At 46.4% G+C, this 22,359-nt stretch overlaps 1 protein-coding gene across 1 annotated transcript in view; it reads right to left on the bottom strand.

Moving 5' to 3' along the window:
• LOC107297887 (WD repeat-containing protein 48) overlaps positions 1-21,300 on the bottom strand; it is a 37,469-nt gene extending 16,169 nt beyond the window's left edge. The window contains exons 1-6 of the mRNA XM_015827245.1: positions 21,209-21,300; positions 17,770-17,910; positions 16,982-17,060; positions 16,393-16,475; positions 16,176-16,305; positions 11,591-11,679 (exon numbers count right to left, since the gene is read on the bottom strand). Coding sequence (XP_015682731.1) covers positions 11,591-11,679; positions 16,176-16,305; positions 16,393-16,475; positions 16,982-17,060; positions 17,770-17,910; positions 21,209-21,256 — 570 coding nt within the window. The 5' untranslated portion in view covers positions 21,257-21,300. The remainder of the gene's footprint in view (positions 1-11,590; positions 11,680-16,175; positions 16,306-16,392; positions 16,476-16,981; positions 17,061-17,769; positions 17,911-21,208) is intronic.
• Positions 21,301-22,359: the final 1,059 nt, after the last annotated feature.

Below are 22,359 nucleotides of genomic sequence, written 5' to 3'. Positions count from 1 at the left end.
TCCAAATATAAATCACATGACCCTGGGCATGCTGCAATGGTCATAAGTGTGAAAAATGGTCATAAGTCATTTCAGTGCAATTGCAACTTTGAACAGGTTTTTTTTTTGGTCATCAAGTTTTTGACACCTTGCTAGGTGGTACTCGAATATTGCCATATCCTAAAAGTGGTACAATCGGTAAAAAGGTTGAAAAGCCCTGCTCTAAGATCACAAAATAAGTCTGAGGACAAGAAAAAAGATTTGACAAAATGGATTACAGAACTTAAGAGACAAAAAATGATAAGAGAAATTAAGAGAGAAAGGAAAAAAAATTCAATGAATATGAAGGGGCGAAACCTTCCTATAAAAACATCTCACCTGATTTGCCCTTTGTACCTACAACAACATCCATAAGACTATGGGAAGACTTTTTGATTCAGAGAAACATATTGATCAGGAAAGATGTTTGGCAAAAAAAAAAAAAGGCTAAAGTGAGAATCAAGAAATTAGATGATGGGATCTATCAGAGGGAATATTTGAAAATTAAACATCTGTTTGAATATGGTTAAAGAAATAGAAATATTAATATTATTATTAAGAATTTTAAACAGGATCTATGATGAAGCAATCAAGATGATCAGTTAGGAAACAAGCTTTATATCAATGTGGTTATTATTTGCAGCAATATTAGAAAAATGTCTATATTTAATTGTTAATTAATAATAATTAACAATAATAATGAATTAATAATTAATAATTAATAATAATTTAATTTAATTTAATTTAATTATTTAATTTAATAATTAATAATAAGAATTGTATTAATTCAAGGTTGGCAAAAGAGAACATTTTTGGAAGAGAACATCAAGCAAAGCTATTATGTGGACTATAGAATTATAGAAACTAATTGTTATTGATTGTTTTTTAAATATAAACCCAAACAACACGATGTTTACCAAATATTAAGGTGATTATGTAAAAAAAATTAATAAAACATATTTTAAAAAAAGAAGTTATGAAACTGTACCATACTAAGTCAAATTATTAGGCTAGTGTTTCCCAATCTCAGCAACTTTAATGTGTATGGACTTCAGCTCCTAGATTTTCAACATATTAATAACAAGAAAAAAGTCAAGGAAACTGTAGGTCCACTAAAGAGAGAAGATGGCAAGGAAATAACAGACAGTAAGGAGAAAGCAGAGCTACTTAACTCATTCTTTGCATCAATTTTCACACAAAACAAAATTATAGCCCAACATACCAAAAAAACTACTGCAAAAGACAAATAGAAACAAAAATTAAAATAAGCAAGAAAATGATAAGAGAACACCTATCTGACCTAGACGAATATAAATCACTGGGACCCAACAGATTACATCCCAGAGTTCTGAAGGAGCTGGCAAATGTTATCACAGAACCATTGCATCATATCTTTTAAAAATCATGGAGCACCGGGGAAGTACCTGAGGATTGGAAAAGGGCTGATGTGGTTCCCATCTTCAAGAAAGGGAAAAAAAAACCAGACCCAGGAAACTACAGACCAATCAATACCTGGGAAGATCCTGGAAAAGATGATCAAAAAACAGATCTGCGAACAACTAGAAACAAACAAAGTTATAACCAGTAGCCAGCACGGGTTTGTCAAAAACAGATCATGCCAAACCAATCTTATTTCATTCTTTGATAAAGTGACTAAATTAGTAGACCAGCGAAATGCCATTGATGTAGTATACTTAGATTTCAGTAAGGCATTTGACAAAGTAGACCACAACCTATTTCTTGGTAAGCTAGAAAGAGGTGGAATAGACAACATCACCACCAGATGGATTTGTAGCTGGCTGACAAACCATACCCAACGAGTAGTACTCAGTGGTACTACATCCACATGGAGAGAAGTCAGTAGTAGGATACCACAAGGTTTCGTCTTAGGCCCAGTACTCTTCAATATCTTCATCAATGACTTAGATGAGGGAATAGAAGGGGAACTCATCAAATTTGCAGATGACACTAAACTGGCAGGAATAGCCAACACCCCAAAAGACAAGCTCAGGATCCAAAAATGTCTTGACAAACTTGAACAATGGTCCCTATCCAACAAAATGAGTTTCAATGTGGAGAAAAGCAAAGTTTTACATTTAGGCAGGAAAAATCAGAGGTAAAAGTACAGATTAGGCGAGACCTGGCTCAAAAACAGTAACTGTGAGAGGGACCTTGGAGTCCTAGTGGACGATCACTTGACTATGAGCCAGCAGTGTGCAGCAACAGCCAAAAAAGCTAATACAATCCTGGGTTGTATAAACAGAGGCATAGAATCAAGATCACACTTTATAAAACCCTAGTAAGACCACACCTGGAATACTGCAACCAATTTTGGTCACCATACTACAAAAAAGATGTTGAGACGTTGGAAAAAATTCAGAGAAGAGCAACTAAGATGATCAAAGGCCTGGAGACTAAAACATATGAAGAATGGCTGCAGGAATTGGGTTTGGCTACTCCACAGGTCAGCAACCTGCGGCTCCGGAGCCGCATGCGGCTCTTTGAGCCTTCTCCTACGGCTCCCAGCCTCTTCTGCCATTTGCAGAGAGAGACAGAGAGAGGCACTTGCACTTCCTCTCTCTCTCTCTCTCTCTCTCTCTCTCTCTCTCTCTCTCTCTGTGTAAAAAAGAGAGTGGCCTCACCCTGTTCGAAGAGCTGAAAAGCTTATTGGGCGGGGCTCCTCCCTTTGCTGCGTCTCTGCAGGAAGCAGGAAGGGGAGGAGAGAGCCAGCCTGTTGCAGAACAGCTTGAAGCCAGCTTGCCAGGTGAGCAGAAGATCGGAGAGAGGGAGGGAGAGAGAAAGAGAGAGAGGGAGAGAGAGAAAGAGAGGGAGAGGAGAGAGAGAGAGAGAGAGAGAGGGAGAGGAAAGAGAGAGGGAGAGGAAAGAGAGAGGGAGAGGAAAGAGAGAGGGAAAGAGAAAAAGAGAAAGAGAGAGAGGGAGAGGAAAGAGAGAGAGAAAGAAAAGAGAGAAAGAGGGAGAGGAGAGAAAGAGTGAGAGGAGAGACAGGAAGGGAGAGAGAGAGGAAAGAGAGAGAGAGAGGGGGGAAGTGCAAGTGCCTCTCTCTCTCTCTCTCTCTCTCACACACACACACACACACACACACACACACACACTGAGTGGGGGAAGAGGACTGACAGACCAAGGGCAGAAAGAGAGAGAGGGAGAGGGGGAGAGAGAGAGGGAGGGAGAGACCCTTTTGACATCTAAAATGAAGATAACACTGCATATATCCTTTTTTACCTTACATACATACATACATACATACATACATACATACATACATACATACATATGTAAGGTAAAAAAGGATATATGCAGTGTTATCTTCATTTTAGATATCAAAAGGGTTTTGCTGCTCCCAGTATTTTGTTTTCGGTGGGAAACGGGTCCAAGTGGCTCTGGTGTTTTGGGTTGCCTACCCCTGGGCTAGTCTAAGGAAAAGAAGAAATAGGGGTGATATGATAGTAGTATTCCAGTGTCAAACCGTCCTGTCTTGGCGCTTCACAAACCAGCCAGCAAGCAGGTACGCTAGACATATGGTAGTTTATTCACTCCATTCGAGTTAAAGTCAGCACTGGGAGACACCTGCTCCCAGTGCCTTACATAGCAAACGCTCCAGCCCCACCCTCGTTAACACGCCAGCCCCACCCTCGTTAACACCGCCCCGCCCCACAAGCCTCCCAAGCCACCATCCGCCCTGCTACACCTGGCCGCAACCCAGTCCACGCCCTTCTATCGCACAGCTGGGGCAATCAGCTGGGCGTTTCTCTGCCATTGCTGGGGCAAGCGGCTGCTCGTCCCTCCGTCATTGCACGCTGGAACGGGGGCCTCGTCCGGCCTTTTCCCCTCACTCCGTTTGTCGGCCCTGCGAGGCGCAGGGTGATGACGTCAGAGGGGCGCGACAGCAGCGGCGGCAGCGGCGGGACCCGGAGGCCAACGGACGATGGGGCGACCGGTTCCCTCACCGTCTAGCCACGTCCGGTCGTCCCGAGGCTTCCCCTGGACGTCGGACACTGGGTAAGGTGAACGGGGTGGTTGGAGGCAGGCCCGTACGTGGCTGGGACGGCCTCGCAGAGCTCGACATCCAGCATTTGAGGGGCTGCCACAAAGAACAGGGGGTGAAATTATTCTCCAAAGCACCAGAAGGCAGGACAAGAAACAATGGTTGGAAACTGATCAATGAGAGAAGCAACCTGGAATTAAGGAGAAACTTCCTAACAGTGAGGACAATTAACCAGTGGAACAGCTTGCCTTCAGAAATCGTGGGTGCTCCATCCCTGGAGATTTTTAAGAGGAGACTAGACATTCACCTGTCTTGAGATGGTATAGGTTCTCCTGCTTGAGCAGGGGGCTGGACTAGAAGACCTCCATGATCCCGTCCAGCTCTATTCTATTCTAATTCTCCCATAATTTTCCCAACCAGCTGGGGAATTCTGCGAGTTGAAGTCCACACATCTTAAAGTTGTTGAGGTTGGGAAACATTGTAGTATACCACGTTGAACAGCCTGTCAAAATCACAGTCATTTTCTCCCCAGCTCTATCTGCAAATTCTAGAAACTGAGCTGAGTTACCATTTCTCCTCATAACAGTTACATTGTTGCAAGACACACAGAAGGGGCGTTGTCTTACCTGAACGTCGTTTCTCAGCACGGAGATGGATAATCCACCAATGGGTTAACTTAATCCTCCTGCCCAATCAGATCAAGTCAGCCAAACTTGCCACGCCTGTCCTGGGCCTGTTTTCCCAGTTTCGACGAGGGCGCAGCTACTGACTGACAGCATGACGTGTTGGCTCACAGAAACTAACCCTAGGCCTAAGGACCTAAATGGGTGGGTGTGGATTATCCATCTCCGTGCTGAGAAACGGCGTTCAGGTAAGACAACGCCCCTTCTCCAGCACTGGAGATGGATAATCCACCAATGGGATATACCAAAGCCCACTGTCCTTACGGGAGGGAAGCGGGCAAGTTTGGAACCGTGTCACGGGGCACCACCTGCTGGAGGACCCTCCTGCCAAAGGATGCCTCGGCGGATGCGTACCTGTCCAGTTTATAATGCCGTATAAACAGTGAAGGGGAAGACCACGTGGCCGCCCTACATACTTCCTCGATGGAAGACTGCGTGGCCCAAGCCGCAGAAGTGGCCGCACTGCGCGTAGAGTGGGCCGTGACACGATGTGGAACCGGCAAGGAATCGGACTGGTACACCCCCGCAATGCAAGCTCTTATCCACTGGCCGATCGTGGAGGCCGAGACCTTCCGACCCTTGGAAGAAGGGTGGAAGGAGATAAAAAGTGCCTCGGAGCTGCGGAAGGCAGCCGTCCATTTGATATAATAACAGAGAGCCTGGTGGACGTCCAGGGAATGCCATTGACGTTCCAGATCATGGGAAGGATTAGGGCAGAAATCAGGAAGGACGATATCCTGGGCCCTGTGAAAAAGAGAATTAACTTTGGGGACAAAGATGGGGTCTAAACGAAGGGTGACCCGGTCCCGGTGAAAGACACACAGATCCTCCCTGACTGAGAGAGCCACCATCTCAGAAATACGCCAGGCCGAAGTAATAGCCACCAAGAAGGCGACCTTAGGGATAAGGATCTCATGTCGCACGAACTGAGGGGTTCGAAAGAAGCCTTTGTAAGAGCCTGAAGGACCCGAGGTAATTCCCACGAGGGATACCTGTGGACCACAGGTGGCCTGGTATTAGTAGCACCCTTGAGGAAAGAACGGATCAAGGGATGTTGACCCCGAGAGTTAACAGTATCGCAAGAGATCAAGGTAGAGAGGGCTGCCACCTGTCTGCGCAAAGTGTTAGGCACCAATCCTTTATTCAGCCCCTCCAGTAAATAGTCCAAAATATGTGGGACGGTCAATCCCGATAAAGGTAGTTGATGAGTGGAACACCACCGACAAAAGTTCTGCCACGTGGCATCATAGATGCGGTTGGTAGCCGGCCTACGGGATGCCTGAATTACGTCAATGACCCCTGGCGAACAGGACTCCTGGGATAGGAGCCGGCGTTCAAGTGCCAAACGGCTAACTGGAGCCATTGAGGGTCCGGGTGAATCAGATCCCCCTGGGTCAGTGATACTCGGTCTGGAGGAATTTTCCAAGGGCGCGATAGGGAAAGACCGACGAGGTCGGCGAACCAAGGTCTCCGCAGCCAGAAAGGGGCTACCAAGAGTACCTCTGCCCTCTCCTGCAGAAGCTTGCGGATGACTGCTGGGAGAAGGGGAAGAGGAGGAAAGGCATAGAAGAGGCCGTCCGGCCATGGAACCCGAAGGGCATCTACTCCCTCTGCCCCCAGAACTGGGAAGCGCGAAAAGAATCACGGGAGTTGCGTGTTTGCCTGGGAGGCAAAGAGATCTATGATGGGAAGACCGAATCTGTGGGTGATTTCCCTGAATAAACTCGGGTGCAGACGCCATTCCGAGTGGTCCACGGTTGACCTGCTCAGGAAGTCTGCCCTCTTGTTTGCCTCCCCCGAGATGTGGTCTGCCCTGATCGAGGCGAGGTTGGTCTCTGCCCAGGATCCCAGTTGCTGGGCCTCGGCCAGGAGCGCACGGGATTGGGTGCCCCCCTGCCGGTTCACATGGGCCTTTGCCGCCACGTTGTCTGTGAGGACGAGCACGTGTTGCTTTGCTATGCTGTGGCGAAAGTGGCGAAGGGCTAGATGTATGGCCCTGAGTTCCAGCCAATTGATATTGTGTCTCAGGTCCGACCGAGACCACCGTCCTTGGGCCCATTGTGACTGGTAGTGTGCTCCCCAGCCGAACAGGCTGGCGTCCGTCATGATCATGAGCCAACCAGGCTCCTTGAAAAGAGACCCTCTGGTCATGGCTGGAGAGAGCCACCATCTGAGTGAACGTAGAACCTGTGGTGGGATCGTTACCTCTCGGATTGAAGTGCTGGTCCCTTGCTTCTGATAGGGAAGCAGAAACCACTGGAGGGACCGCGAGTGTAGCCTGGCCCAGGGAACGATCGAGATACATGATATCATCTTTCCCAGAAGCCGGGAAAGACCGGAGGGTGACAGAGTTTTTTCCCTGCAAACCTTGAGAATCAGGTCCCGTATACTGTCCCTGTGTTCCTGGGATAGATAAACCCGACATTCTACTGTGTCTATTATGGCCCCTAAGTGGAGCAATCTGGTCGATGGGACTGTCTGACTTTTCTTGAAGTTGACCGAAAAGCCGTGACTCTGTAGGACCTCGATCACCAGTCTCAGGTCTGTCAGAGCCCCCCGGGGAGAGGACGACTGTATTAGGATGTCGTCCAGGTAGCATTGCACCCGAACCGGCATCAATCTCAGGTATGCCACAAGAACCGCCAGCACCTTGGAAAAAACCCTTGGGGCCGACGACAGCCCGAATGGAAGTACCCTGTACTGGTAATGATGCCCCATGTAACTGAACCTGAGAAACTGGCGGTGGCCGGGGATGATAGGGATGTGAAGGTATGCCTCTGTGAGGTCTACAGAAGTGAGAAAGTCCCCCTTTCGGATGCTGCCTAGGATGGACTGAAGTGTTTGCATTTTGAACCTTCGGTATGCCAGATAAAGGTTCAGGTGTTTTAGGTCTAAGATTGACCTCCATCCTCCCGAGGTCTTGGGGACCACAAAGAGAATGGAGTAGAATCCGCGACCCCGTTGAGCTGCAGGTACCGGTTCTATGGCCCTTATGTCCAATAAGTGATGGATGGCCTCCTGCATGAGACCTTTCCTTAGAGACTTTTTTGATTGGGGACAAGAAATGAACCGTCTTGGTGGACTGGAAATGAATTCGAGACAGGCTGTGACGAATGGTTTCCAGGACCCAGGCGTCTGTGGTGGTGACCTCCCATTGAGTGACGAAGAGGGAAAGCCTTCCCCCTATGGGAGGATCCACTGGGGAGTCACTTCCTGCGGAAGGGCCGTCCCCCGCCTCGAAAGGGCCGTTTGGAATGGAACTGTTGTCTGGGCCTTGGGGCCGGTCTGTCAACCGGACGGTCCTGCCTGGGAGTGAAGGGCCGAGAAGGCTGTGTGGTTGGGGGAGTAGTGGCAGACCGAAAGAACTGTCTACAATTGTAAGGAGTAGTCCGCCTATCGGACCGCTTAGTAAGGTGGGCCAGAATCTTCTTTTTATCCTTATTCTCAGTCAGAAACGGGGCTAAGGCATCCCCGAATAATTTGCTACCTTGGTATGGGGCTGCTGCTAAACGCCACTTGGACTTGGCATCTGCCTGCCAGTGTCTTAGCCAGAGCATGCGGCAGGCTGTCACATTGGACGCCAAGGAACTGGAGGAAAACCGAGCAGCGTGTAGAGTCGCATCGGAAGCGTATTCCGTCGCGGCCACTAGCTTGCTCAAGTCCTGATGTGTGCGGACATTGTCCGGGGGAATTCTGGCTTGGAGCTGACGAAGCCAGATAAGGGCGGATCTAGTGAAGAAAGAGGCTGAAGTGGAAGCCCTGATAGACCACGCCGCCACCTGGTGTGACCTTCTAAATGCCATTTCCGATCTGCGTTCCTCAGATTTTAAGGCCTCAGCCATATCCCCAGAAATAGTGGAAGGGGAGAAAAGGTGAGACAGGGGCTCATCCACTGTGGGAACGTTCAGTGCCTCATCTAATTCTGAGGCCACGCTAAATAACTTCTTATCATTCCCACCTGGAAGAGGGAAAGTACCCGGGGAAGCCCATTGTTTCTTAACTGCGTTGAGGAACAAGGCTGGACATGGAACATGGTGCTGAGTGACCACCGGTTCAACGAATACGGGGTCCGCCTCTGAATCCGTTGTAGATGCCGCTGGAGCGGACCGGTCAGGTCCCACGTGCGCTGCAGAGCTAGCCTTGCGAAGCAGGGGTAGAAAAAGGGATGAATTAAATAGACCGCCGAATGGGGGTGGATCCGGTGCCGATTCCTCCTCCTCTGACCACGAGGCGTCAAGCGCCTGATCCTCCTCCAGGGTTAATGAGACCCCGCTAAAGGAAGAATGGGAAGGGGAAGGAGGGTCACGAGAACTGTGCTGCACTGGACGTGAGAGAGGAAGAGAAAGCAAGGATTCCGCTCTGGACATCGACGGAGTCCTGACCGCAAGGGCCCGCTCCACCGCCTGAGCCACCAGGACCTGGATCCTATCGTCCAAGGATGGAAGGGAGGACTCCTCCCCTCTGAGCCCTGCGGCCGTTGGTGTAAAGGTGGCTTCCGGGGCCTGCTGGACCAGTGGGGTGGTAGGAGACCTGAATGTATGTACCTCAGGTTCCACAGCGGCTTGGCCACAAGAAGTGGAAGGTTCTACCGGTGCCCAGACTTCCTGAGAAGAGGAGAGACCGAGAGGCAAATAAAAAAAGGTGGAGTCAGACTGAGCAGTCTCGGCCATGGCCTGTTTCTGAGCCTTTGAAAACTCTTTTTCCAGTGCCTGGTGTCTCCTGCTGGCCTGTTTTTCAGCCAATTTGGAGGTTTTGCCCCCAGAGACAGCCTTGGGTTTGACCTTGGCTGAGATCCTACCAGCAGCCTCTTGGCTAGGGGACCTGTGCCTTTTCCGGACGGAGGAAGGAGGGGAGGCATCCTTGGATTGGGAGGCCATGTTATCCTCCATGCTGGTATAAAACTTCAGGCGCACGAGAGGGTACCCCTGGAAAAGGATCAATTGGCTGATAAGGGTGTAGGGCAACGGGTGGAATAAGACTTGCCCAACCCCCCCCCCCGGTCACCGAACCAGTGGTATCCAAAAGACCGGTTCAACTAGCAGCCATTGTAATCTCCCTCAGGGGGTGGATTGCGGCCTGCTAGTGAGGCTTGCTGTGTTGCCAGGCCAGCAATATAAAAGATGGCAACTAATACAGAGTCAGAGGCTAGGAACTGCTGTGTTAATCAGCTAGCCAAATGGTGACCAGGACATGAAACACCAGAAGGCCCAATGAAATCTGTTGGGCCTGTGCCAAGGAATGCAAGAGGAAATCCAATGCCACAAGGGGAGTCTCTAAGGATGACCAGAGAGAAAAACACCCCGGGCAATCCTTGGCTACGAAGGGCCTTGGACAGAGGAGGCCTCAGTGAGGCCTTGGGCTGGAGCACGAGAAAATTCCAAAATGGCGGCTGTAACTGCTGGGGCTCCTGACTAGGCCTGCGCCTTCTGCCTTGTGATACGATGTAGGAAGATGCCTGGGGATTCGAACCCGGGACTCTGCCATACTGCGCAGTTAGCTGATTTCAATACCACCGGCTCCCCTAAGGAGGCTATAAAATGAGCTGTAACCGGTGGATAAATAGAATGGGGGGAGGAATCCCTTCCCCCACCTCCCCCACCGCCTCCCTGTGCCGCCAGCAAGGACTTGCGGTGACCACGCGGCTTGAAAAATGGCGGCCGTGTCCCAAACGCCATTCTCTCCCCTCGGCTCAACAGCCTACTCACGGAAGGAGGAGAAAGCGGCAGGCGAGAAACCGGCCTCCCCAGCTGATCCGCGGTGTTCCGGACCTTAAAAAGATCGTCGGGTGCGATCGGTTGAGGACGAGGCTCTGCAGCCTCTCCGGAGCTAATCCGGTCACCGAAGGACCATCGGAGCTGCAGCCGCAAGCTCCGAGGCTGAGGTGAGCTGTAGGAAGGAGTGGGGGGGGATTTATTTATTTATTTATTAAACTTATATGCCGCCCTTCTCCCAACAGGAGTGCTGAGCAAGGGAGAAATTGAAAGAAAAACGGAAGCCTCCGTTTGCTACTGGATTCCAATGGGGACCAGATGAAGGGGAAAGTCCACTAGAGAAGCGCTGGTCCCAGCGCTACTCAGAGGACTAGAAGCTGTTGGAAGATGCTAAATTATTAGAAGACTATAGATAATCCACCAATAGGTTAAGATCTACCTGCCTGTGAGCCAAACATGCACGTCTGTTCTGGGCAAGATCAAGTCGAAAACTGGGAAAACAGGCCCAGGACAGGCGTGGCAAGTTTGGCTGACTTGATCTGATTGGGCAGGAGGATTAAGTTAACCCATTGGTGGATTATCCATCTCCAGTGCTGGAGAAGCAAAGCAGTAACACTGGTGGATAGGATACCCTCTTTCATTATAATTGTGGTTCCAATTAAAACTTCCAGATCAATGATCTATTTGACTGAGCCAAATGCAATCCTTGCACAGCATGGATGTAGCAGGAACAGGATTATTTGATCAGAAATTACCTAAATTTAAGTTTATTTAAGGAATATAGTTTAAAATCTTGCTGCAACCACTCTGAAACTATAAAGTTGAAGTCCTTATATTGAAATTATCTGCTCTTTTATGGGTTCTTTTCCTGGTAACACAAGTGTGCATATCTGTGGAGAGTTCCTTATAGTTTATCTCATTAACTCAGTGAATTAGCTGCTAGCCAAAAATGGAAAGAGAATGTATTCAAGGAAGTCCAAAGGAAACAGCAGCTCAAAAGGATTAGATTGGGAGATCCCACAACTGTCCACCTCTACCATACAGACTCATGATTTTTCTCTCTACTGGAGAGTAGAGCTCCTGAATTTGTTTCATAGCTGTATACAAACTCCATTAGCAATCATTTCAGAAACTCATTTCATCCTGTGGGGCTAGGCTGTGTACATTATACTTACCTTTTCAGTGGACCCAGATACAATTACTGTTCCCATCTGATTCATAGCAAGACTGTAAATTGAGTCTTTGTTTCCGCTAAGGGAAGAAGCTATTGGACACAAAATACAACATTATTTGAGAGAAAGTACTTCAGGATGTTGGAGAAAAAAAGCAAACTGGAAACAACAAATAGCAAAAAAAACAATACAGCAGCTTGCACCTATACAGGTAATCCCTGAGTTACAAACGTTCCCTTAGCGAACATTTGAAGTTACGTGATAAGCGCCCCCTAGTGTTTACGAACAAGACCCAAAACTACGAATGTTGCAGCACTGCAACATTCACCCTGGCTATTCCCCCCCCCCGAGGCTCCAAAGGCCTGTGGATACTCACCTTGCAAAGACCTAGAGAGTCTTCGTTTCTTGGCCTGTTTCACTGCTTCAGGCCTTCAGTGCATTCGCAGAGAATGGAGGCCTAAAGTACCACAAGATCAGTAGCGCAACATCTCACGCTATTGATCTTGCGTGATCTCATGGTACTTTAGGCCTCTGTTCTCTGCAAACGGAGGCCTGGACGAGATCTGTAGAAAAAGGCTTTGCAAATGGAGGGAAGGCCTGAAACATTAAAGCCTTCACTCCGTTTGCAAAGCCTTTTGCCATCTTTGCAAAAATCCTTTGCTGCCGAGAACGGAGCCCTGGATTGACGTGTGTGTCGCTCCCAGCCTCTGTTCTCATCGGCAAAGGCCTTTACTCAAGCACATTTTGCGTGGAGACTGGAAGCCTGAAGTCCCGTGAGATCACACTGCTGAGAAGCTTCCAGTCTCGGCGCCCAAAGTGTTTGTAAGCTAGCCGGATGCTTTGAGGCAGCGATTTCGCTGACCCAAAGCCTCCCATCAGCTTACAAACATTTTGCACAGAGACTGGAAGTTTCTGGGCGCTGTGATCTTGTGCAGCAGAGAGGCTGGAGAGGAGACAGCTGGAGAGGAGACAGCTGGCTAGATCTTTGCAAGGTAAATGACCTGGCATGGCAGGAGGGGGGGGGGGAAGCAATTGTGAGGAGCATGAGGTATCTCAGTGGGTAGGGGGAGGCCTTGGTTGGTCTGAAGCAGGTGGCCTGTTCCATCACTAGCCCCCCCCCATGGCCTTCCCCACCCTGAGATACCTCATGTGCACTTAACCGTGCATTCGATTAGCGAATGCGTGGGCAAAAGAAGGGAGTGATTGTATTCAAGTTACACCATTCACTCCTATGAATCCTTGAGTTACAAATGGAATGGGCAGGTTCCATTGCATTCGTAACTCGAGGACTACCTGTATACAAATTTTAGAACATTGAGCATTTAGAAACTGTCTACAGAGGGGATTCTTTAATAATGCTGTTCATTGTATTTCAATTGCAAGATATTCCTTTGGGTAGAAAAATTCCAATATATGTTAGAATGTGGTAGTGCTGCACTTATATAATTACTCGAACCTGTAGTATTCCAGTCTTACATCACACATGTAAGATGCCAATCTAATACAGGTAGTCTTCAAGTTACGACCGTAATGGTGCCTGCCCTTTACGGTCGTAATGTTAATTGAATCACATTAAATGAACGAGCCCCATCCCTCCTCTCCCCAATGCATTTGTTAATTGAATGCATGGGTCATTAAGTGTGCATGAGGTGCCTCGGGGTGGGGAAGATGGGGGGGGCTAGTGTAGGAACAAGACCACCTGCCTCCAGCCACCCAAGGCCTCCCCCCACTGATGGAGATATCTCATGCTCCACTTCCCACCCTTTGGGGTCCCCACAGTGCTTGGGCCTTCTCCCCACCAACCCCCTATCATCGATTGCTCACTTACCTTTCAAAGCTCTGCAGAGCTTAGGGCCACACGGGAGAAAAGTGGCTGTCTTCTCAGATGCTACTGAAGCTGTTTTCTTTAGATCTTGTGTTCTTGCACACGCTTCCATCATCATTGGAAAAGGCTTTTTGTGCAGAGGACGGAGGCCTGCAGGGATGCAAGCTCTATTGCAGGGCTTTTCAACCAGTGGTACGTACCACTTGTGGTACATTAATGAGTGGCAGGTGGTACACAGCCCTGCCTAGCCAAGTGTAGTGGGGGAGGGAAACAGCCAGCACAGGCAAGGACTTGCAGTGAGAGAGTCCTCTGGAGCTGCAAAGGCCCCAGGCTCACTTCTGGTTCACCCTCCCCCATGAGAAAGGAGGAGGGGGCGGAGACAGGAGAGGCTATAAAAGGAGGCAGTTTGGGCAGGAGAGGGGGAGAAAAAAAAGCAGCAGCCTTGGGAGGAGGCAGAGTCAGCTGCACCGAAGGGGAAGAAGGAGGGGGAGGGGGAGGGGGGTGAGAGGAGATCTACAACTGCTGTGGCAGCCACCTGTGCTGGCAGCAGCAAACAGGGAAGAAATGCAGCGGGGGAGGGGTTGCCCTCCAAGAGGAATGAAAAAAGGCAGCAATGGCTGGAGGTGAGGCACGGAGGAGGGAAGGAGATGGAGAGTGGAAGGATTCTTATGTGCTTTTGTGACTTTGAAGTTCTGGAATTTGTGCAATGAGGGCTTTGTGTTCTTAAGGAGTGTTTGGCTATTTCTATTTGGCTGATGGCTGATGTCTCCTGTTAGCTTCTACTGCTCTGCTGTTGTTAGCTGTAAGTTTTGCTGCAAGGGATTTTGAAGTATTTTTCTCCTGAATGGATTTTGCCTGTAGCATTCCTTTACTTATGAATGGAGCCATTTGGGGAGGTTGCCTTAGCCGGCAGCCAGTGCTTACATTTTTTTTCTTCCTTAAGTGCTGGCTGCGCTCCTTACTTTCCTTTCTAGCCAGTAGCTAATTCTTAAAGGGGAATGTGCCTTTTTAAGCTAGTTCACTCAGCAGCTTGTCTTTTCTGTCTCTGGAGGCCTTTCCTTGTTTGATCAATATATGGAAGAGGGAAAATAGGGGGGGTGTCAAATTCTTCCTTCAGAAGGAGATGGGAATAAGAAAGGGAGGCAGGGAAGGGAGGGAGGAAAGGAAGTCCCGCCTTAGCACTTGGCCACCAGCAGCTCTGCCATTGTCTTTGCTTGTCAAAAGGTTGCAGAAGGGGATCACATGACCCTGGAACACTGTGACCATTATAAATATGAATCAGTTGCCAAGCATCCAAATATAAATCACATGACCCTGGGCATGCTGCAATGGTCATAAGTGTGAAAAATGGTCATAAGTCATTTCAGTGCAATTGCAACTTTGAACAGGTTTTTTTGGGGGGTCATCAAGTTTTTGACACCTTGCTAGGTGGTACTCGAATATTGCCATATCCTAAAAGTGGTACAATCCGTAAAAAGGTTGAAAAGCCCTGCTCTATTGCACCCCTGTAGGCTTCTGTCCTCTTTGGAAAAGGCTTTTCCAAAGGACAGAAGCCCTGCAGGGGCGAAATAGATCTCACGTCCCTGCAGGCCTTTGTCCTCTGTGCGAAAAGTCTTTTCCAAAGGGGATGGAAGCATGTGTAAGAATACAAGATCTAAAGAAAACAGCTTCACCAGCGTCTGAGAAGATGGTTGCTTTTCTGCCACGTGGCCCTGAGCTCTGTAGATCTTCAAAAGGTAAATGAGCGATCGGTAACAAGATGGGGAGGAACACGTGGAACCTGGTGGGCTAGCAAAACAGACCCAGTGCCTGTGTGGACCTGGTTGGGGAAAATGCAGAATAGACAGGGGGCATGTTGCAGTGTCTTTGTGGTCGGTCGTAAGGGCAAATGACTGCTGTGGTGCTGCGACATTCGTAACTTTGGGACTGGGTCATAAGTAGTTGGGGTGGTGGTGGGGTAACTTTGAACCATCGCTAAGTGAATTGTCATAACTCAAGAACTACCTGTACTATATTTTTATTCTGTTCAAAGAGAATGGCATCAATCAGACTTTTGAAGGAACAGAAACTCTTCCCCAGAAACATCAAGAGGTAACTGCTATCATTCAACAAAATGCAAGTGGACTATTACATGTAAAGATGTATTGCGCTTCAAGGTGCTGACCATCATCTTTAAGGCGCTCCATGGCAGCGGACCGGGATATCTTCGAGACCGCCTTCTGCCACAGATTACCTCCCATCGGCCTGTACGCTCCCACAGGGTGGGTCTCCTCAGGGTGCCGTTGGCCAGACAGTGCCGGCTGGCGACCCCAAGGGGGAGGGCCTTCTCTGTGGGAGCTCCCACCCTCTGGAATGAGCTACCCCCAGAGATCAGGGTGATCCCTGATCTCCCTTCCTNACTGGCCTAGGGGAAAATTTTAATGGGGTTTTAAAGCAATTTTTAAATTAACTTGACCAAATTACTAATATTTGTTTTTACTTATGTTTTTAAATTTGTAGTTTTTGGGGATTAGTGTTTTATCTGGTTGTTAGCCGCCCTGAGTCCGTAAGGAGAAGGGCGGGATATAAATTAAATTAATAATAATAATAATAATAATTGCAAGTTTCCATCAATTTTCAGGAATTCAGTAGAGGCCTTCCTGCTGTCCTTTCCTGAAGGACACATGATCACTCCTAAAAAAAACCCTGCATTTTAGATTGAATTATTTTACAATCATAGCATGTCTTACACAAACTAGCATGGGTTTATTTCTGGATTCTTACTTGTGACTGTGTTATTTGAGGCAGTCAGTGCAGTTAGTGTATTTACATCCCAGAGGAATATCTGTCTGTCCAGCCCAGCAGATGCTACTAGCTCTTTGTCTTTTGCATAGGCCAAAGCTTTCACATAATCCTAAAACAAAACAGAGACATACAGAAATAAGTACCAGGATACAGATGTGGTACCACAAGTATTACTTACTGCATTTTTCTACTTTACCTTATGGGTTCGTAGGGTTGACATGCAAAACCCCTTATGTGCATTCCATACTTTAACAGTAGTATCAGATGAAGCAGATATCACTATAAAAATAAAATGGACCATTTGTCTTGATGACAAGTAACAAGAGAAATTTGTTTACCATTACAACACAGAATCACTACTACTGATAACTGCTCAAAAACATATGCAAGAGCTAATTAATGGAAGCATGCCTTTGGAACTCTATCTCTGGAATTCAACATCTGATTTTTTTTTACCTCAGTGTTGCGAATATCAGGGAAGCACTTCTGTTGTTTCAGAGATTCTTTTTCATTGGGTATTTTATTTTCTGATGCTTTATGCCACTTGGCAACATTATTTTAAAATGTTTTTGCAACTTTATTTTTCTAGTACGTTAACATCACTTGAAATGGCTTCCATTATGTTTGTGAAGAAGTATATTAAAGATCATATATTAAATGTAATTTTACATGACTGCTATAAATTAAAACGGGGCATATGAATGCAGATTATGCAAATACCAAGCACTGAGATACCTGACCCACGTCATTCTGTTACATCATATAGTATTCAAAAGGTTACTTACAAGTTTTGCCATTGCAACAAAGTACAGTATCATTCACCCAATCTGTATGATGTTCCATTGATGCTATATAGGGGTCTTGCTGAAATTAAAAACAGTATTTTGAGTTCTAATCCTGTGTCATAATAATTCTCTTGAGACTGTTATGACAAGAGGCAGTTCATCTATATTTCAGAACTATGGTATGTTAGCAGTCAGTGCGTCATTTGCCAACAAGTCCAGGATCATTTAATTATTTCAGCTACATATTAATCCAGGAAAATGCACAATTGTGATTATTTGAACTTTTCCTGCCAAGTGAGATCTTTATTGTCCGCCAGCCTTATGATCCATCTGCACTTTTTCTACTCCACCCTTTGTGAATGGGCTTGCTAACTACAAAATAACAGAAGATATGATCACATACCATCCATGTAAGAGGATTAATAATTGGGAGCCATGTTGGGAGCCAAATCTGGCCGAAAAAGGGAGGACATACAATAATATTTTGTTTCAGTGTAACTTCTGTTGGCATTACTCAGTGGGCTCAGGCTAAGTTATGATTGAATCATGGTTACCTAACATCCCCAGACTAAAATTTGCCATTCTTTTACTAGACCAGATATCTGAAAATCTGAGAAGTCCTTAAACTGAAAAAAAAAATACTGAAATGTAAGAAAAGGTGTTTGTAACACTTGCAGATACAACCCAAAGCCTATTCTTTAATAATGTAAACAATATTCACTAGCTGATTTCACTATATGCCTAACAGTGAAAACATATTTGTAAAGTTCATTCCATGCTTAGTTTACCTTGTGTTGGTTTACACTCCATATTCTGATGATCGAATCTCGACCTGCAGTAAAAAGTCTGTTCAACGCTGGATCTAGCTGTAGTGCATTTACCCCATTGCGATTGTATTTCTCCACCTCATCTCTAATTACATAAGAAACCTAAAATATTTGACATAAATCCAACAGAAGCATTAAGGAACTATAAGCAGAAGCTTCATTATATTCAAGCTATTCATGCTTAACAATACCTCCCTTTCATTAAAAAAATTGAATTCCTAAACAACTGATATATTAGGAATGTACAAAACTCACAAATTCAGGAATGGAGTATTGCAGATAATTGTGCTACCCCACTCACTCACACATGTAACTGCCGTTTAGTGAGTTCATTAATATTCCCCAGCAATTCCCTTCACCAAAACTCAGAACTGTCCCAATTAAGTTCAGCCACGAGCAGGCCAAGTTTAGTCCACAGAGCAATGGCCACAAAGCAATTGAAAGTTGCTTCAAACAAAATAACTCCACCAGACAAACTTAAATCAACACACCAGAGAGCTCATGAGGCAAGAAAAGTCCAGAGTCTACAAGGCACAAAACAATTCCAAACATGGTGGCAATCCAGAGTGAAGCAGGAAACACAACAACCAAAAACATACAGCTAGAAAACAAACACAGCAATGCCTCCATCTGTCTGCTGTGATAGACAGCCAGCTTTCTGGTGCAGCCCATCAAGACTGGTGGGGCCCTCTCCTCTCAAGTAGTCTGGCTGACCTCAGCTGCTCCTGCCTTTTCTCTGCCCTATGTGTTCTCAGATCAGGTGCAGAAGGCAGTTCCTCCTACTCTTTGCTAGCTGGCTGCCACTGCAAATTTTCCCCAGCTGAAGCCTCCTCCAAATCTCTTCCGGAGGGCATCAATCAATTCAGCTCCTGATGTGCCAGGAATGCACTCATTGTCCACTGAGTTGATTTCTGAGGAGGAGTCTTGGGAGACATCACAATAATTTGGGAATGTTCCATTCCCCTTTGATCATGCTTAATCTTCTTAGCATGGTCCAGCAGGGAAAAAAAACAACAAAATGAAATTTGGCCATTTCAAGCTGTATTGTTTCAAGCATTCCAGATTGTTCTAAGCACAGAAACTGAAGTTTTGTTTTATAACTTGGCCTTGATTTATTTTTTAAAACCTATAATAGACAGTATACCAGCAGGAACAATAATTAAGATGCACCTTCCAGGTTGTGCATCTATGATAAATGCCCATGCCAAGTTTATTCTAAATAAAAAAGCCCCTGGTGTTTCATCAAGCCCACATGATCCACAGATGGTTTAATGATGGGAGAATCTTCACCTGCTTGAAATAGAACCTCTAAGACAGGGGTCTTCAAACTTGGCAACTTTAAGACTTGTGGACTTCAACTCCCAGAATTCCTCAGCCAGCCACATCTGGCTGAGGAATTCTGGGAGTTGAAGTCCACAAGTCTTAAAGTTGCCAAGTCTGAAGACCCCTGCTCTAAGAGCTTTCATTGCCCACGTTCATTTTTCTGACCTGAACTTCTCACATTGTAACAGGTGTACAATCTCTGGAAAACAACCCTCTGCAACAAAGAGGAACTATTCCTACACACTCCATCTTACCCCTCTTTTAATCCATGTTTTCATGCTAATTTCCAAACTATAATTAGCATTCCTTGTTCACAAAGGAATTTCAGTTCACACTGGGCTTTAGAAAACTCTTATCATTTTTTTTAAATAAAAAGACTTCTACAATTACTGGGATGTTTGTCCCATCCCCAGTATACATATACAGGCCCCTTGTGTGGGGGGACAGTGTAGTCTTATTACATGACAGCACTGAGTTCATTAATGTCTATAATAACTAAAAGAAATATGAGATATTTCACAATTTCACCTGATTTCTTAAATCTAAGACCTGATTGATAGATAGATGTAGCTATTTTGTTTTGTAGATATAATTATGAACACAATAGTAGGTATATTGCATAATATGGAGACAAGCTATTAGATTTCTTTCAGTGTTCTGAGAACAAAATCAGCATGTCAAAAAGTGTCCTCTTGGTGACAGGAAGCTAATGGATATGAAAAAGAACTGGAGTAACACATTCTGTCCAATGAACTAGAAACTGAGGGCACTCTCAAATAGGGCATAATACAATGGTGCAGTTATTATTTCTACACCTATTATTCCTGCAATATAATGCAGGAATAGTAACTGTAGAAAGTAGCAGTTCCTTTCACTTTGTTTTCTGCTCAGACCAGTTTCTTTCTTCAACATATTCTAGACTTATTAGGCTATCCTCACTAGAGTGCATGGGGAAACGACATTTTTTTAAACAATGTTTGCTGTACTTCTGCAAACTTAGCCATTTCCTCAAGCATGCTGATCACTGATTCTACATCATGAACACTTTAATTTCTACACTGATCATAGGGTTAGACTTGAATGCCTAATCTGCCCTATCCAACTGTGTAATTATACTGATTAATAGCCCTACTTTTGGCAATATTTCTATTAGCATTCATTCCTCTGGTCCTCTAACAGCATTGGGAGTGGTTTAGGATAGTGCCTGCAGGAGTGGAAAGCTAGAGTTACTGAGCCTCTAAGCCAGATGGGCAGCATATAAGTTTAATAAACGGTGTCACTAATGGCCTGAACAAAATGTGACCAGAGAGAGAAACCTATTCCAAGTTAATCATATCCCTGCCAGATTTCAATGGGATTACTTTTTCGCTATTTTTCAGCAAAGTTCTCAACTGCGAAAACACATAGTATACTGCAACAAGACTGCAGGTGGAGACACCTTATCAATATTCCACTTTATCTTCTGTAAGGTAGGCTAAGCTAGAAAGTGTAAGAGCACCAGGTCCCTGAGTTTCACCGCTGAATGGAGATTTCAAGCAAGTCATTACTTGAAACTTTTCCCCCGGCCCACCCCCATCTCTCATATTAGACCTGTGAAATTATGTATTAATTTGAAATGTAGCCGCCCAACTCCAATGGATTCTAGGCAGTGGTCCACCCAGTTCGGAGGTGAAAGAGCTTCGGAGTTGCTTTAGTTTGTTCGTTTAGTTTGGGGCCAGGGAAAAAACGCCACCATCTCTTATAGCCTGGCAACACGACATGGTAGAAAACCGTACACCTCCAAGCAGCACAAAACGCCGACCCGCTTTCAACCTGACGCCCTCCGGACCTAGGGTGGGGCACACAGAGCCGAGAGATGATACAAGGCGAGGCTCCACAGATGGAAACGAGGTGAAGAAGGCTGGCTGCAATCGGGACCATCCGGCCCTTCGCCCCTTGCTCTTCCCGCCAAACCATCACGCCGCTCGCTCATTCGTCTCCTCACGCAGCGTAACTCGAACATCACGATCTTCACGCGCCTCCCCCGCCATCGCTTCAGTTTCCCCTCCTGACCAAAGGCCCCTTTCGCCTCCTTCACCTGCACTTTCCGCCGCCCCGCCGTAGTCTGCCGGTGATGAGCCGCCATCTTACTCTGTCGTCATGACCGAGAAGCTTAAACCGACCCGGAAGTCCCACTTCTAGAGGCGGGGACTGCTGTGTCCCATTCTTTAAAACTCAGGCACAGAGGCGCGATGGAGTTGGAAATGCGTTTTACGCATGGGTGTGTTTTGTACGGTTGCTAGCGCAGCGGTTGTCTCAAAGGTGTTTTTCCAAAAGGCAACTGCACTTTCTTGGACTTTTTTCTTTGAAAACGTTTCGCTTCTCATCCAAGAAGCTTCTCAGCTTCTTTTGGGAAAGTACCTTTGGGACAACCACGACCAGAGTGACTGAGAATTTCCACAGATCTATAGCAGCCGTTATTGTGAAGCTGCGCTCGAGTTGGTTTTTTTTTTTGTCTCGCGAGATTTGTACGGGGCGTTATCGGCTGCAGCAGGCGGGCGTGCTGCTCCTGGTCAACCCCGCAGTCGTCATAATTACCATAAGCTTATCCCTGTTGCTAGTGCCTTCGGAGAGAGGAGGAGCCACTTTTGATGAACCTCGACCTATCAGCTCACCAGATAGGGCCCGCCTACCTTCACGCCCTTTAGGACAATGTACCACAAGTGGTACGTACCACCGGTTGAAAAGCCCTGTCCCAGAGGAACTGCATGTTCACAAGAATAAACATACCTACACACACACACACCTCAAGTGTCACCCTAGAATCAGCACATAGACACTTCAAGTTCCCACTATAAAAATTGCTGCTGTACCCCATTTCTCTGCAGTCTATCCCTAAAAGCAAACTCTTTTTCTTTTAAGAATAAATATTTCTTCTTTCCTCACAGCTGTCTGGATCTCATTTTTATTTATTCTTGTGCAACCCCGGCTCAAGTTGGAACCTCACATTGTTCTTATGACTGTTAGGAATAAAATTTTAGAATAAAAAGTAAAGTTAAGTGACACGTACTCTGTAAAATTTCTACACGCAGACAGTAAGATTTCTACACAAAATTTCTACACATAGACTGCAAGATTTCTACACAATTTCTACATGTACACGTACCTTGGAAGAGTTCTGCACGTAGGCTATAGGATTTCCACACTGAGCTATAGGATTTCATGATAAAGTACATATAAGGGAATAGG

This window comes from Protobothrops mucrosquamatus, unplaced genomic scaffold (genome assembly GCF_001527695.2).
Source record: "Protobothrops mucrosquamatus isolate PMUCROS unplaced genomic scaffold, P.Mucros_1.0 scaffold3571, whole genome shotgun sequence".
NCBI lineage: Eukaryota > Metazoa > Chordata > Lepidosauria > Squamata > Viperidae > Protobothrops > Protobothrops mucrosquamatus.
The sequence above is the reverse complement of the archived record's forward strand: the minus strand, read 5'-3'. Positions and strand labels throughout refer to the sequence as shown.